This window comes from Hermetia illucens, chromosome 6, assembly GCF_905115235.1.
Source record: "Hermetia illucens chromosome 6, iHerIll2.2.curated.20191125, whole genome shotgun sequence".
NCBI lineage: Eukaryota > Metazoa > Arthropoda > Insecta > Diptera > Stratiomyidae > Hermetia > Hermetia illucens.
Window position 1 is genome coordinate 43708425 of NC_051854.1, and position 18265 is coordinate 43726689.

Consider the following 18265-nt stretch of genomic DNA (forward strand, 5'->3'; position numbering starts at 1 on the left):
CAGGACGAAACGTGGATTCGCACCTGCGATGGAGCATAAGACCCGGGAAAAGCCAGCTCAATCAACACCAACAGCTCTACTACCCAACCCTAACTCCACCTCGACGTGGCGACCGCAAGTTGCAGATGGAGACGGCGAGCCTACCGCGCCTAAAAACGGGACAAATTGCATCAACTGGACTTAGAGGTTGGAGATTGGATAGAGTTTATAACCCTTGACGAAAGTTACAAAAGGAGCCGCCGACAACACAGCGACGAACGTGGCAACGGCAACAGAATAACGATTCTGTTGCATGGAACGTGGGCTTCATATACAAGGAAGAAGCTGCCAAGCAACTACCTGATACCTAAAGCCAGCGCAGGGCTAATGTATACAGCGTTGCAGGAGATGCATTGGACTGGGAACGATTTCCTGGAAAAGAGCCCCTACACTCTGGAGTCATCCACGATCCTTAACGGGTCGCTTACGATACGGGACGTGGCGTCTTCGAAGCGCCTGAGCAAGTATGTAGTCTTAACATCCTACCTATCATAATACCTGCGCCCTAGGTAGTAGCCTCGAGAAAATTTCTCGGTGAAGAGTGAACTGCTAATGATAGATATACGACGGGACACACTAGGAGTCCCCGGAACCGTCAACCACTCCTTGTCACCGTCGATAGGATGATGTGAGCCTAGCTCTGTCAAGGTGGCATATGTGGCGTGTGTCAGGATACAGTCTTTTCGGGACCCTGGTCGGGTAGTGTGCATTGAATCGGTATTGGTAGACCGCGTTGCCCCGATTCCTCCGTGAGTTCCGGGGTCAGCTAATCGTAGTCCAGGCCTGAGGAAACTGGGGTAGCGGCTTCGTCCTTTCGACTACTCTGGTGAAAGCTGAAGAGGAAAAGCTTACTAAGAAATGCACGTCAGTTGTGAGGCGCATGCGATCTGTAACGTTCCTCCAGAAAAACGTCAGCAAAGGGGTGAAAAGTGGATTGATGGAGCTCCTGGACAGAATTTCATATGATAGCAGACGTAGAGAGTAAGCGAAAATCCGCGGGAATCAGAAACAACCGCGTCTCCCGATGAGAACACTGCGAGCGCCAAACTGATCCCAGACGGCCTATTGCAGAGGAAACTGAGGAAAAAACGAAAGGAGGAAGGGACATCTGAAAGGGACTTCACTCGGGTAGGGTAGGTAGGTAGGTATCAGTGGCCGCTCCGAGGAGCCCAATTAGCGCTTTGGTGCGCCGTTTTGATGCCACAAACTCCTAAGACCGTGACTGTTGTTATAGGAACAGGGAAGCAGAGTCCAGCTGGCTCGGATCTTCAGAGCCAGCCCGTAGCATTCACGAAGGAAAGCAGCTCTCCGACCCTGCAGCTAGAAATCTCACTGAGGTCCCCAAAGAATGGTTGACCCAGTGTCGGAGCCAGAGCTGCGCAATCGCAGAGAAAGTGCATGAGGGTTTCCCTTCCTTCTCCGCAGCTTCGGCAATGCGAGTTGTAGGGTAAGCCGAGCCTAGCGGCATGGTCCCCTATGGGCCAGTGCCCCGTGCAGACCGCCGTAATCTTGAATGCATTTGCACGCGTCTGGCACAGGAGTTCTCGTGATCGGGCTATGTTATAAGCGGGCCAAATTCTCCTTGATTTGGCGCAGCTTGTAAGCCTTCGCCATCTCAGGCCCGCGGCTGCTAGGTAGTGCGAGTAAACTCGGCCCCCGACGGCCGCCAGCGGAACACTGACTGTATTCTCCGAGGGACTGCCAAGAGCAGAGCCTTGCCTGGCCAATCCGTCAGCCCACTCATTCCCCTCTATGTTCCTATGCCCGGGAACCCAGAGGAGAGTGATCTTGAGCGTGCCGCCCAGATGGTTGAGCGTGTCTCTGCACTGCCCCACCAACCGGGAAGATGTCGTCGTTGAGTATAAGGCCTTGATGGCCGCTTGGCTGTCGGTCAGAATGGCTATGTTACGCTTGGGGCTCGAATCACGCTTCAGCCATCGACAGACTTCCAATATCGCCAGTACTTCCGCCTAGAATACACTGGTGAAACCTGGGAGACCATACGACTTGGATACACCGTGTGTATTCGAGAAAACCCCCGCGCCGACTCCATAGGCCATCTTTGATCCGTCCGTAAAGAATACTCGCTCATACTTGGTCACTCGGGTACTCTTCAGTAGTAAAAAAAGGCGAAGTGGGCCAAGAGACAACAACACGGCGTATCATCACAGAAAACTGACATGATGGACGCAGCACCAAAAGAAAAGATGAGAACACGAAGGATGACTAGACCGCCAGCTCTGCTTGCTAAGTCGACGGAAGGCAAGACTTTTGCGGAAGTCCTCGGTGAAATCTGTTACAAGATCAAACCCGACGATCGCGCAACAGAACTGTCTTCCATTCGTAAAACGAAGGGTGGTGGATTCCTAATCGAACTAGGCCCAAGGATAACAAATAAAGTTACAAAAATGTCAAGCGATGACGGCTTTACGGTTTCTTACCAGGGCAGAGGCAAATCGTCAGACGCTGCCTCATCTCTGCCATAGGAGCAGCGTGACCGTAGTGGCTCGCAGATGTTGAGTGCTCCTTTATATAATTCGTAGAACACGACATAACTACGAATTGTATTGAGCGCAAATCCGCCTTATTGAGCAGAGCTTGTCCAGAGCTGAAAATATATTTTATTGAGAATGATGGGGTCCTAAGTCCGCATCAACTTAATGCTGGACCGGACCAAAAAAGAAACCGTAAAGCCGTCATCGCTTGACATTTTTGAAAAGTTTGGGTGCAAGCCCTAAGCGAGGGGTCCATGGACCCGGAAAGAGGGAGCAAGTTGCTCCCCGTTTGGTCCGGTCCAGCGGTAAGTTGATGTTAACTTAGGACCCCATCATTCTCAAAAAAAAAATATAAATAAAGTTATGTTTTGTGAAGCAGTCAAGCGGCTTTTGGGAGAAAAAGCTTTGAGTTCCAGCCTGGAACCCACGTGTTCTCTGCAAATCCGAGACCTTAACTGCTTCATAAAAAAGAACGAATTATAAGAGGCCATCAAACGCGAATGTCTGGAGGTATTGGTTACCTCAGCGTCCGGATTGGTATCACTTCTGCGAATTCCCGAGGCCAAAAACTCGCTGTGGTACAAGTGGTCCAGCAATAGGAGAGGACGCTTCTAAACAACAGGAAAATCAGAATTGATTATGTAGTGTATAAGATACGAATCCAGGTCGCCCCAACTAAATGTGACAGATGTTTGGATCATGGGCACACGTCTGCAACCTGTCGGGCACCTGAGAGAAAGGCAAAAAAAAACTAACAGAAAGGCAATATACTGCAAAGGCGGTCAGTCAGACCATAAAGGGAACACCTGCAATGAAAAGGAAAGGTGTGTCCTATGTAGGGACCGTGACCGGTCTGATGAGAACGTTACGCACAGTGCGGGCTCAGGGCGGTGTCCAGTCTTCAGATCAGAACTGGGAAAAGCTAGGGCCCGGTCAACATGATTCGCACCCTACAAATCAAAATGCATCGGAGTGCAACCGCTCGCGAATTGCTAGACAGTTCGCTGCGGAGACCAAAACTGATTTAGTGCTCATCAGTGACTGAATCAAGGTTTCATGACACCCTGACATATCAGGTACCGCTGCCATTTGAGTTCGGCACCCTCCTTAGGGTTTTTACACACGGATGAGGTGATAGCTTTATCTAGATTCTATGTTCAGGGATAACTTTCGACGCAGGCTTGATGCTGTGCAGGATGCTATCTTGGACACGGATGAGCGGACTATGGTCGAGGGTGACTTCAATGCCAGGGCATTTGAATGGGGCATGCCTCACTCTGACTCCATAGGGAAACGAATTCTCGAAATGGTGGCGAGAACAAAACTGATAGTTTCAAATACCAGATCCACTCCAGACGTAACCTTCCCGTCGGAGCCACTGGAGCCGCTGGTAGACAGGTGGCAATTATTGGAAGACTTCTCGGCAAGCGACCATCAATACATTGCCTTCGAAGTGTTGGAAACAAAATCTCGATGTGCGCTACTCCTGCGCTCTTTCTTTGCATGGAAGTGAACACCGGAAGGTTTGTCGAAACTCTGGAAACAGGTGAGGCCGCGCTGAAGGGTAGGGGTGGTGGCGCTGACACTGTCATAAATTCAGTAATTTTGAAAATATAAGCGAACGGCTATGGAATCTGCGTATGCGAGGCAAATTTAAAAATATAAGGCTCATAACGTTCACGCCCCTACAGAGCAGACTGCAGGTTGAAAACCAACCCTCGAAACCTGTTTCAGGTATAGTATTGAAATTACGCTTCGAGATTTTAACAGCCACGTAGGCACAGAGCCCGTATTCAGGCGATTCGTTGGCTCGCATAGCTTACAAAAGCATACCAATGGTAAGGGACTGCGGATTATTCAATTAGCAGTATCACATGTAATGTTTGTTGTAAGTAATTCGTCTACACCGAAAGCGGTCCACAAACAAATGTAGGTCTGTCCAGATGGGACCACTTTAAACCGAATTGACCACCAGATCAAACGTCGCCAGCTCTCAGCCTTGATAAATGTCAGAACATATAGGGGTAGCCAATATAGACTCGGATCACTATCTCTTTTGCATGGTGTTTCAGGCTTGGATAACAATACCACGTAGAATGCCCTCTGACAATCAGGTGAAAGCTAACACTAAAGCCATACACATCACAGTCCTCCGGAGCACCTATAAGGGGAAATGTGTCCCGCAATAACCGGGGTCAACAGAGGTCCTGGAGATGAACCATTAACAAATGATCTCCACAATCACCTGAGAAGCGTTATCGGCCACAAAGATACTTGGCCCCAGCCGCAAAAAAGTCAGAACGACTGGTTCGACGAATGTAAACTAGCAACGGTAGGGAAGAATGTCGCATACCGAGCAATATTGCCTTTTCAAAGAACCGCGAGGAGAAATCATTAACTCCGTCGAGCGAAGAAGCGACTTTACAGACGGAAAAAGGAAGTCCGGAAAAACCAGCAAGTCTGTGGACTGGAAAAGTACAGGTAACAACCGAACCAGGCGCGGAAGTTTTAACAACAAGTCAGCAGGACCAAGCCTTATAAACCTCGATGCTTATTCTGCCAAGACAAAAAGGGAAAACTGGTTTCCGACAAAATGGGCATATTGGAGCGATGGGTTGAGTATTTTGATGAACTCTTCAATAACCAGAACATTGGCGAGTTGGAAGTCCTGCCAACTGAAAACGACGGACAGACAGTCCGTGCAATTCATTAGCTGGTGGTCGATTTACACCCGAACTGCTTAAATATGAAGACAGTCAACTACACCAAGCGGTTCACCCACTTCTGTTCAAGGTGTGGGGCAGCGAGTCAATGACTGATGAATGGCAATCTGTCCCATGCATAAAAAGGAGGATATCATGGAGTCTAGCAATTATAGAGGTATCAAGTTCCTGAGTACCATACCTTGGTGGGTCGGATAGCCCCATATGACCGGGATATCATTAGCCCATACCAAATAGGCTTCACTCCAGGCAAATCAGCAGCAGATCAGATTTTCTCTATGCGGTAAGCGACGAAAAAACTGTGGGAATATGGTCATCAGTTGCACCGTCTTTTCATTGACCTCAAGGCCCCCAATGATAGCATAGCCAAGGCAAAACTGTACACGGCCATGAGAGAATTCGATATCCCGAAGAAATTGATAAGACTGACTAGGCTGACCCTGACCATTGTGGGAGGCCTGATAAAAAGAGCAGGGTCACTCGCGAGATTATCTAACAACTACTAGCCCACGCTGAGAATATTAACATTAGGTGAAGAACAACCCGAGATGTAGAGTCTACCTTCATCTAGATCGAGGATGGGGCGCGAGATCTTGGGCTGCACATTAGAAAGGCAAGACGAAGTACACGGCGTCAACGTCAGCGCCAAAAATCAAGGAGCCAACAACATCAAATCATATGGGTCAGCTTTGAAATTGTTGATAATTTTCGAGGGTCAGAAATCACAACCGATAACAGGTATGACGTAGCCAACAGAGCCTATTTCAGCTTACAAAAGCTGTTTCGCTTGAAACGTATCACCACAAAGTCCTTATGTATTCATCGGAAACCTGGTTTCTTAGCAAGGAAAATTGCGAACTCTTGGCCACATTCGAGTGAAGATTCCTCCGAAAAATTTTTGGCAGTCTACATGAAGATGGACGTTTCTGTAGTCTCTATAACGACGAACGGTACTACAGCCGTCTGGTTGTTTATAAAATCCGGCTTAATGGGTTACGGTGCCCGGGTTACCTAATCGGTATGGATGAGGATGATCCAGCATGGAATGCCTATAAGGGCAATATCGATGGGAAAACAAGAAGACGTGGCAGACCTAGCCTGAGATGGAGCGATGACCTAGCCCAGGACGCCAGACAGCTTTTAAGGATAACAAGCTGGTGTGGAGTCGGAACGGCTGGTTTGACGATGAATGTAAGCTAGCGACGGAACGGAAGAATGCTGTATACCGAGTAATGTTGCATTCTCAAAGAACGCGGGTACGCGCAGAAAGCTATCACGAACTCCGTCAAGCGGAGAAGCGACTACACGGACGGAAAAATGAAGCCTGGGAGAACCAATAAGTCTGTGAACTCGAAAAGTATAGGGAGCAACCACACCAGGCACGGAAGTTCTACAAACAAGTCAGCAGGACGAAGCCTTATACACCTCAATGCTCATCCTGCCGAGACAAAGAGGGAAATCTGATTTCCGACAGAATGAGCATATTGGAGCGATGGGTTGAGCATTTTGATGAGCTACTGAACAACCAGAACATCGGCGAGTTGGAAGTCCCGTCAACTGAAGACGACGGACAAATACCGCCACCACCAAGTTTAGGAGAAACAGTCCATGCAATTAATCGGCTAAAAGATCATAAGTCGCCAGGAACCGATGGAATGACAGCTGGATTGGTTAAATATGGAGGCGACCAGTTACACCAAGTGGTTCAAGGTATGGGACAGCGAATCAACGCCGGACGATTGACAACGAGCGATGGAAAAACTGTTGGAATATGGACACCAGTTGCACCATCTATTCATCGAATTTAAGGCCGCGTATGATAGCATAGCCAGGGTAAAACTGTACACGGCTATGACAGAATTCGGTATCCCGACGAAATTAATAAGACTGACTAGGCTAACCCTGGAAAATGTGCAAGGTCAGATAAAAGCAGCAGGATCACTCTCAAGACCGTTCGACATCACCAATAGTCTACGATAAGCGGATGCCCTACCATGCCTCCTCTTTAACCTGGCCCTCGAGAAAGTAATCCGTGATGCTGAGGTAAATGCAAGAGGAACGATCCTCTTTAAGTCCACCCAACTACTGGCCTATGCTGACAATATCAACATCATGGGAAGAACCACCCGAGTCACACAAACTGCCTTTATCCAGATCGAGCAGGCGGCGCGAGATCTTGGGCTAGACATCAATTAGGCCAAGACAGACAAGTAATTTCTCCTATCTAGGGTCGAAAATCACAACTGATAACAGCTTCGATGATGAAATCCGCGCACGGTTGTTGTCAGTCAACAGAGCCTATTTCAGCCTACAAAAGCTGTTCCGCTCCAAACGTCTCACCACAGGGTCAAAGCTCTTACTGTACCAGACTATGATCTTGCCAGTCTTCATGTATTCCTCGGAGACTTGGGTTCTTAGCAAGAAGAATTGCGAACACTTAGCCGTGTTCGAGAAAAGAATCCTCCGAAGAATTTTTGACCCCCTACATGAGGATGGACGATTCCGTAACCTACATAACGACGAAATCTATAAACGATACCGTGACCGTCAGGTTGTGGACAAAATCCGGCTCAATAGGTTACGGTGGGCGGGTGATTTAATCAGTATGGATGAGGATGATCCCACCTGGAAAGTCTATAAGGCAATATCTATGGTAGAAAAAGAAGACGAGGCAGACCCTGCCTAAGATGGAGCGATGGCGTAGGTCAGGACGCCAGACAGCTTTTAGGGATATCGAATTGGTGGACCTCGGCGCAAAACCGGGATGTCTGGAGTTCCTCATTAAGGCAGGCCTAGACCGGATACCGGTTGTTGCGCCGTTGATGATGATGAAGTTTGTGGACGGGAAGTGTGGAGTTCCTTACTAGAGCAGACTGGATTCCGGTTGCTGCCCAACGCAATGTTCAAATGGAAATACGGGGGAGAATATTGCATATTATTAAATGCATTCCCTGCTAAGATTGCCTCTGGAAAAGGTGATTGAAGTACTGGACATGTAGCGAAAGATGCGGACACTACAAGGTCCTACGATACTCGAAAAAAGACAATCGGCTTGAGTTCAATTGTGTACAACCCGCTAAAATATCCCTGGAAGGCAAAAGGGAGTAAATTCCCACTCCCCCTACTAACTATTTCTGTACTCCTGCTGTAGAAGTGGTAGATCCTTGCTGGAAGTTCGTTCAATCTATATATAAGGAATCGCTGATAGGCGCATGCAACACTTAATTTCACCCTCAAATTCTCGCCAGTTTAGTAGGTATTTAATATGATGGTGATGAAAATATCTTTTAGCATTTGCCAATATTATGTCACACATAATACATATATTTTGATGGGAAATTTCAAGCCGATTTTTCCACTTTACCAAACCGCGTACGTTGGAATATAAAATAATTTCAAACTTAAATCGGAAGCTGTCAATCCGGTTGAAGAGGGTTTGTTAGTTACACAATGCAGGCATTTTCCTCGGATGTGAAATGCTATTTTGTTGACAATTGCCCAGAAACTGTCATTTCCCGAAAGTAATATTCCCTCGGAACCTTGAAATTTTAATATATTCCGAATTTTGTCAAAGGATTTCCATGAGTTGTGCACACTTGCCAGTTGTCGGCGAAGATATCAAAAGATACGTTTTCAGGATGCGATGAGTGTGCCTTCGTTATGGAACTGTTATCGGATACCCTAAATTATTCAGGAGTGGGCAGGCACCGTACCAGAGACGGTATCAAAGGGTATTTGTCGATAATTGTCAGCTTCAGGTAGTAATAGTGGACCATCTATCGAAGTACATAGTTTGGTACGGAAGCATCCCAAATCGACTGTCTTCCCTGAGGCATACTTTCCACAAAGCGGTGCAAAATTGTTTCTGCACAGGACAATGGAATTTCCGAAGTTATCAAAGAATGAATGTAGTAATTTTTGGTAAAAACGGCCTCAGGACTATGACATAATCTGAAATTGAATTTGTAGGTAGGAGGAAATGCTGTTATTTCAAGTCAACTACCCTTGATACCACCCTTCTCCCAGTAATCTGAACAGATCTTCAAAGTGTTACTTACCCCAAAATGTCAGAAGAAACAGCTGCAAATAAAAGGCTAATCCACAACGACATCGATATTCCAACATTGTAGCGTGTGTTTTACGCGTGCACTTGACCCGTATCCTTCACAAACTGAAAACAATTCGAGCACAATTACACAAAACTCCGCTTTTTTTATCCTTTTTCTTCCCTCTCAATCTTCAGCCTCCAGTCGTGCTTATTGGAAATTACTTTCACCTAACCGTAGCCTACCCCGTGGCCTGCGATATTTTTGAAAACTTTTTTTGCTTCTGCCCCGTAAACTTCATCGTACACGGAACCACAATCACATTCGCGACTATTTACATTTTAACGATTCACTTGAATGATGCCTGCAGCTAGTACCGGATGCCGGGTTGCAAGGATGGGAAGCAGGTGACACTAAATTTCCACACCAAAAACTGTTCTAGCACAAGAAACTGGTAAACCGACACAGGTGAGAATGAGGTGAACTTATAATGACTTCACTGCACGAAAACCTCAGTTTTTGCATGGAGGGCGACACAAGCTTGCACTAGCAAGGATCCTACACTGCAACGCCGGTAACAGCCTGATCCTTGACGGCTGAACTACACGGGGTTTTCCGGGATACGTTACTTCACTGAAAAATTTCACTCTTTGAAGGATACCCTAACACTTCTTATTGGCGATATTCGTCATTCATAACAATCATGCACTGCCCTGAAGGATTCCTCTGGCACACCAGCTTCTGTACGTGAGTATCTGAACTGTTGCAATGATGCATCGCTAACTATCATTCATAAGATCTGCACGAGATTACCCAAGAACGCGGTTGCAGACAGCGCAGGATAGCACATCCTTTTGAACTCGATGCGGTGTTCTAACTGACGATGGAAGTAGGGCAGTCCTGAATACTGAAGCGAAAGCTCCTTTCCAGGATTTTCACATGGAGTCGGCTCTGTGGACAATATCCGAGGGGATGTGTATTGCTTCGGTACAATGCTATGAAGGATACTGACTAGGGTAATATGTTGCTCGCTGTCGAAGTTCCATAACGTGGTATTTCCATTGCGTGTTGCGAGTCCTGGTCGGAATTATTATATATATATATTATTATATTCATTATCCGAGCAATGAAAGTTCTTCAAGTTATGTAAAGGACCAGTCCTTGATTTGCTTTAAAAAGCTCAAATACCTCAGCCAAAATAGGGTAGCAATCACAGGCGGGTATAATTATTACTATTACTATTCTGTTAAGGAAGGTTACACTGCATCCTTAATGAACTATTATGGCCCTTTTACTGGTGATAGGTTACCTATCTAAGTCATTCCCTATTTCCAAATATTTCAACTTTTCGTCTAGTGCTGAGCATTCTCCCAGATGCCTCAACCTCCTTTGCACAAGTAGGTAGGCAAGTATCAGTGGCCGCTCCAAGGAGCCCAATTGGCGCGGTGGTGCGCCGCTTTAATGCCACAAAGTCCTAAGACCGTGACTGCTGTTATGAGACAGGGAGGCAGAGTCCAACCGGCTCGGATCTTCAGAGCAAGCCCATAGCATTCACTAGAGATAGCAGCTCTCGCACCCTGCAGCTATAAACCTCTCTGATGTCCCCAAAGGGATGGTCTACCTAGTGTCCGAAGCCTGATGTGGCTAGAGCTGGGCAATCGCAGAGGAAGTACCCGTGGGTGCCCCCCTTTCCCCGAAGCTTCGGCAATGTGAATTGTAAGGTATGCCGAGGGTGGCGGCATGGTCACCTATGGGTCAATGCCCCGTGCAGACCGACGTAATCTTGAAAGTATTTGCACCCGTCTGGCACAGGAGCTCCTGTGATCGGGCTATGTTATAAGCGGGCCAAATCCTCCTTGACTTGGCACAGTTGGTAAGCCTTCGCCATCTAAGACCCCCGGGAGTTAAGTAGTGCGAGTAGACTCCGCCCTTGACAGCTGCCTGCGAGACACCGACTCTACCCGCCGAAAGACTGCCAAGAGCAGGGCCCCGCCTTACCGGTCTGTCAGTCCGTAGATTCCCCTCTATGTTCCAATGTCCGGGAACCCAGAGGAGAGTGACCTTGAGCATGTCATTCAGACTGTTTAGTGCGTTTCGGTACTGCCTCACCAGCCTGGAGGATGTCGTCGTTGAGTACAAGGCTTTGATGGCCACTTGGCTGTCGGTTGAAAAGTCCGCAGCAGAATTTCTCGTGAAGTTCAGCTTGCGTTTGCCATAGTCCGTGGAGAATGCCCACAGTTCCCGTACTCCTTCTAGGATGTTACTGTGGCGGCAGTACAGCGCTGCCCAGCATCCGGACTCACGTAGTCTGACGGTACTGCACGCTACAACGATCTAAGGGGAGGAGATACAGAAGTACATTGAGAGAATCTGCCGGGCAGGACTGCAGAGCCTGCGTAGCACCTGCATACGCAGCTCTTTGAATTCCTTGAATAGCTTCCTTCTGTTTTATTTTTTGCTCAAAGACTGACACGATACAATAGAGTCGAACGTTAAGATTGGACGCACCACAGTGGTGAACATCCAGAGAACCATCCTCGGCCGGAGACCCCATTTCTTTGCAAAAGCTCTCTTGCAGGCATAGAAGGCTCTACGCGCCTTCTTAACCCTCAGTTCTATGTCGAATCTCCAATTTAGTTTTAGATCTAGGATTACACGCAGATACTTTATATTGGAGAAAAGAATCAATTTTTGATCATTCAGTCATGGTAGATGGAATTCAGGTACCCTTGTCTTCATGGTGAGTAGCATCAGATCCGATTTGGTTGGATTTATGACGAGTTCGCATCTTGAGGTCCACAGGCACACCTTTGCCAACGCACCTTCATTGAAGTCGCCCATAATGGACGGAAACGTCCCAGGCACTAATATCATCAACTCTTCGGCATACGCCACTACTTTCACCCCGTTGCCATCCAATATTCCTAAACTTTCGTCCATCACTATTTTTTTTTTTTTTTTTTTTTTTTGGGAGTAGGGTAGGTGAATGCGTTTACGCACAGAGTGTTGGACTCCCGCAACAGCACGCTGGCGGACTACTAACTAAACACCTCCCTGTCATCAGAGAACTAGCCTGGAACCGTTTGACACATTACTTCGGGCTAGCCCTCCCGCTCTCCCGGCTTTGGGAGCCTTCAAGTCAGGGAATTCCTTTAATTCCTTTCACCAACGGGAGGGGAGGGGAGGAAGGGAGTTGTTAGTTCAGGGAACCCCTTACCGTCCGATCCCTCCGCCGGTCGAGTTCAATCTTCTTCGTAGTAAGAAGAGCCCGAACATAATGCGCAATACGATTCCAGCTGCCAGCGCTCTTCAGCATCTCTCGCACAATGTTATCTGGAGAGAGCTCCCCTGTGTCTGCATAAAGCTGCTGGCGGAGGCCGTCCCACCTCTCGCAAGAGAAAAAGGTGTGTTCAGCGTCATCCGCCACTCTATTGCAGAACACACAATCAGGAGATCGCGCCTTCCCAACCCTGTGCAGGTAAGACTGAAAACCTCCATGCCCACTTAGAAGTTGGGTAAGGAAGTAATCAATCTCACCGTGCTTTCTGTTCAACCACGGATCTATTATAATTTGTCGATGAGCCGCGCAGTCCACTTGCCCCTTGGCTCATTTTGCCAAGAAAGTTGCCACTCGTTAAGGGTGCGTTGACGTTCTTCACGGGCAACCACTTCTCTTAAGTTTTCGCTTTTACGGCGGTAGATAGCTTTGCGCTCCTTGGCAAGGAGGGCAACGGGGATCGCTCCCGCAATCACCATCACAGCCGGTCCGGAGACCATGCGATAGGCAGACCCCACTCGCAAAGCTCCCCGCCTCTGCACTTGAGCGAGGCGTTTACGATGCACCTCCTTGTCAAGGGCATCAGCCCATACCTCCGCACCATAGAGAAGGACGGACTGCGTTGCTCCCATGAGGAGACGTCTCCTAGTTGATATAGGGCCGCCGACATTCGCCATTAGCCGACTCAAGGCCGCGACTCCTGCTGCAGCCCTGTCCGCTGCTGCTTTGATTTGCTCGAAGAAGCTCATCTTCGAGTCGAGCATTAAACCAAGGTATTTAATCACTGGTTTTGACTCTATAGTCAACTCGCCGATCGACATGGGACGCAAGGTCGGGATTCTCCTTCTGGTCAGGATGACTACTTCGGCTTTTTCCAGCGCAACGTTGAAACCGCGAGCAGTCATCCATCCGCTTACCCGTCGCATCAATATGACAAGTCTGCTTTGCGCCTGTTCAACAGTGCGTCCGGCAACAAGTGCCGCAACGTCGTCTGCATAACCGACCAGGCGCGACTCTTCAGGCATATCGAGTGTCAGCAGACTATCGTAGGAAGCGTTCCAGAGGTCCGGCCCTAGGATGGATCCCTGCGCTACTCCCGACGTGATTTCCATCCTCCTCTGGCCCTCTAGCGTCTCATAGAACAGGGAGCGGTCTTTCAGATAATCCCTCAATATCCGCAAGAGATAGCTTGGCACGTGAAAGGAGTTCTCTAGTGTGCCTAGCATATCTGTCCATCTTACGGAATTGAAGGCATTTCTGACATCAAGCGTTATGAGGAGCACTATCCGTCGAGATCGGCGGCTGTGTGCCCCGGCTCGATTAAACGCATCTACGACCTCCATAACAGCATCCACTGTGGATTTCCCTGTTGTGAACCCGAACTGCCTTGCGGATAAGTCCCCGGCAGCACGGATCGCTTCAGCGAGTCTACCCCTGATGAGCTTCTCGAGCACTTTTCCGGCCGTGTCAAGCATACACAGCGGTCGGTATGCAGACGGGAGCTCCGGATCTCCTTTACCCTTACGGATCAACGCGAGTCTGGCCACTTTCCAGCGACAAGGAAAAATGCCCTCCTTCAAGCACGCGTTGAACGCTTCGAGCAGCAATTCTGGCCGTTGGCGGAACACCAGTTTGTAAATTTCCACCGGGATTCCATCAGGACCTGGCGCCTTCCTGTTTTTCATAGTGAGAACCGCTTCTTCGAGTTCTCCCATTGTGCAAAGGGGGCAATCCACGACGCTTTCCGTGCTGTTTACATCAACCCGCACAGGGTGTCTGGGGAACAATGCCCGCACAATGCGGTCCATCTGGTCGGTGCTCAATATGCAGGGCTTCCGCAGAACCCCGATTTTTCGAGTGACAAGCTTATAGCCAAGTCCCCACGGGTCATCATTCACCTCATTAACAAGCTTTTGCCCGCCGCGAGCTTTGCTTTTATTTATAGCGCTGCGGAGTCTCCTTTTTGCTGATCTATATTGTGCCTTTATGGCACATGCCTCCTCGTTGGCGTACAAACGTTGTGCCAAACGGCGGAGCTTATGACACTCCTTCCGTAGGTCGGCAATTTCCGCCGTCCACCAGTACATAGAAGGCTTGTCGCGCCTGGGGCCTCTCCGGGGCATGGAAGCCTCACACGCCGTCGTTATCAGGTTCATCATTGAATTTACGACGGTGTCAGCTGCGACATTACCACCCCCCGGAGTGCCCCCCAGCGCGGCCCTACCTGCTCCAAGAGCTTCGACGAACCTTCCGATGTTCACCTTCGTGACATTCCACACGCAGGGGGAACGTCGTGTTGGCGATCACTTGCCGAGAAGTCTTCTAGGACTCGCCACCCGTCCACCGATGATGCCAGAGATTCCGACGCAAAAGTGATGTCGGGAATGCTTCCTTCACAACCTGTGCGCCGAAACGTTGGCGTGGATCCGGTGTTTAAAATTACGAGCCCGGTTCTCGCCGCCATTTCCAGAATCCGTTTCCCTCTGGAGTCTGATTGAGGCATGCCCCATTCAAGAGCCCTGGCATTAAAATCACCGCCAACCAGGATTCGTCCCTCCGTGCTCGAAACGGCGTCCTTCAGAGCATCAAGCCGGCGCCGAAAGTCCGGAATCGCCTCATTCGGCGTCAGGTAAACGCTAAAAAACGTTATCCCTAAACACCGGATCCAGACAAATCGGCAAGAACACGAAGTCGAACGTCGTCCCGAACCCAGATGGCAGCGGTGCCCGATAAGTCGAGATACTATGAGGACGGGTCCTTGTTTCGGTATTGCTCGCTAATCAGCACTAGATCAGCATTTACTTCCGCAGCGAACTGTGCTAGCAACTGGTGAGCGGTTGCACTCCGGTGCATGTTAATTTGCAAAATGCGGATCATGGCGTTCGCACCCTAGCCCTCTCCAATTCCGCCCTGAAGATTGGACACCGTCCCGAGCCCGCAGTGTGTGCGACGCTTTCGCCAGACGCGCCACGATCCCTGCAGAGAACACAACTCTCGCTTTCCTTGCAAGTCTTCGCATGATGACCCGCTTGGCCGCATCTCCGGCATGCTGTCCTCCTGTCCGGACCCTTGCAAGCTGCTGACGTGTGTCCTTAGTCCAGACACCTGTAGCACTTGGTGGGGACTATCCACATTCGTACCCTGCATACTACCCATCCGATTTTGATTCTCCCGCTGTTAAGGAGTTTCCTCGCATATTGCTCGGGGACTTCCACCACGGCGAGCTTTTGGCCTCGAGCATTTACAAGGGTAATACCTACCCGGGCATTGGTCACCTCTGGACATTCACGCTTTAGCGCCTCCTCTACTCCGGCCTTTTCTGTGAGGCAGTCAAGATCCCGTATTTCTAGAGAGCACATGGGTTCTAGGCTGGAAACAAGAGCCTTCTCCCCCAATAGCCCCTTGACCGCTTCGCAGAACGTGCTCTTGTTGGTCGTCTTTGGGCCCAGTTCGACGAGAACTCCACCACTCCTCGTTTTCCGTATCGAAGACACCTCTGCTCCGTTCTCCTCGGGTTTCATCCTGTAGCGGATTTCACTAAGGGCTTCCGCAAATGTCTTGCCTTCCGTCGGCTTAATGAGCAGAGCCGACGGTCTAGTCCTTCTTCGTTTCCTCGTTTTTTCCGCTACTGGCTTTGGGTTGGCAGCCTCCTTGTTTTTGGAAAGACGTGTCTCTGGCGACGGAGTGCGTTGTTTCTTTTTATCCTTTTTCGCCTTCTTTTTTTGTGCCTTGGAGACTACTTCGACAAAGTCTCCTTCAGGCACGTCGTCCTCTTTCCGCTTTTTCCCCTGTTCATTTTGCAGGGGGCTATCTGCAGTCCGTTTGACGCAAGCAGCATTCTCAGCGGGGAGTGCGACTGTTTCTGCTCTACAATCGTCTTCCGCTGCTCTCCACGTGCGTCTATAAAAGGAAATGCGATCCAGTAGTTCCTCCAGTTCCATCAGCCCGTTTTTGACGCCTTTGCTGACGTTTCTCTGAAGGAACGTTGCTGACCGCATACGTTTCACCACTGCTGCGCACTTTCTGATGAGCCTTTCCTCTTCGGCTCTAGCGAGGACAGTCGAATGCGCTTCCACTCGATTTGTGTCCAAATCCATCTGCTCAGGACTAGCGTTTCTCACTGAGCTTACTTCCAAAACAGGGGCACTGCAAGGTAATGTAGTTGCCATCTCCGCACGGTCAGTCGCGCCACTTGATGAGGCTTCCTCTTTATTTGGGCGCCCCGGTGTCTCATCGGGTATATCAGCCCTCATTGCCCCTTTCACTGATCGCTGCGGTGAACCACGCGTTTTTGTGCTCCGCCCAAACGCACCCAGCTCTTCCTCCTTGTCTGTTGTTTCGTCGTTTTTTTTATAATTTTCAGAATATTCTCCATGAAAAAGGTACCAGCGCATCGTGTGCAAGGGAGCGGGCCGCAATAGTCAAGAACGGGTATACCCTCGGGGACACAGCCCCTACCCCAGTTCCCTGAGGCCTGACCTACGCTAAGCCGATCCCGGAATTCACGGACGGATCAGCGCTCGCTCGGGGCAACGCGGTCTACTAACACCGGTTCAATGCACACTTCCCGACCAGGGTCCCGAAGGGGCTGGCTCCTGATACACGTCGCAACTACCACCTTGGCAGAGCTACGCTCACATCACCCCGTCGACGCCGACAGAGAGTTGTCGACGGCTCCGGAGACTCCCAGTGTGTCCCGACGTGTACCGGTCATTCGCGGTTCGCTCTTCACCGAGAAGCTTTCTCGAGGCTACTACCTAGGACGCAGGTATGCTGCCAGCTAGGGGGCAGAACTACTTACTCGGGCACCTCGGGGACCTCACACCCCGTATCGTAAGCGACCTGTTTAAAAATCGCTAACGACCCCTGAGGGGTTGCCATCCAATATTCCTAAACTTTCGTCCATCACTATTAACCAGAGCGCCGGAGAGACGGCACCACACTAAGCAGTACCTCTCTTTGCAGCTCTGGTCAAGTGGTTGTCTTTCAGATCCGGCTGGATTATCCTGGTACCTTACATGGATATAATGCAATACTGATCAAGACTTTCTTGGTGGCGTAAATACTAACGTTGTTGAAAGCTCCCTCTGCGTTCACCAGGGCAGCTTGTATTTCAGTGACCGTCCAACCGTAACCAACCAATTGCCTCGTAGAGATCGATTTCTGCGGATTTCCCTTTGTGGTAGGTATGCTGGGGTTCGGGGTTATCTCCAAAATCGTCCTTAAGCGGAGTCCAGACCCGCTTTGAGGTCTTCAGCATGAAAAGGCTGAGGCTGATTGGTCGAAAATCCGTCGCAGTGCCTCTCCGCTTTCGGTATGAAAATCACTCGTGCGCGTCACCAGGACTGTGGTACATATCCTAAAGAGATACAGCTCCGGTAAATCTCAACACGCCACGGTACAACCCTTTTCTGGCCCTTCTATTCTGTAGCATGATTGGCATTATGCCATCCTGGCCCGGAGAATTATATGCGCGGGTGTTTTTTCGTGCATCTGACGCTCCGGTGGATGATTGTGCAATTTTGGGCTACGTGTCCAAAAGTGTGCCAGTTGAAACCCTGTATTTCCTCCAACGGCCTGATCTTATCGAGCGTAACCTTTGGTTAGTATGTATGTATTTCACCTTGAAAGCATCGTTGAGCTCTTGAGAAGGCTCGAGGGTCACGGTGAATAGTCCCGATTGTG

At 49.4% G+C, this 18265-nt stretch overlaps 1 protein-coding gene across 1 annotated transcript in view; it reads right to left on the minus strand.

The window, feature by feature from the left end:
• The window catches only part of LOC119660543 (basement membrane-specific heparan sulfate proteoglycan core protein-like), a 447358-nt gene extending 437198 nt beyond the window's left edge, over positions 1 to 10160 (minus strand). Inside the window, exon 1 of the mRNA XM_038069178.1 lies at positions 9316 to 10160. Coding sequence (XP_037925106.1) covers positions 9316 to 9382 — 67 coding nt within the window. The 5' untranslated portion in view covers positions 9383 to 10160. The remainder of the gene's footprint in view (positions 1 to 9315) is intronic.
• Between the last annotated feature and the right edge of the window lie 8105 nt (positions 10161 to 18265).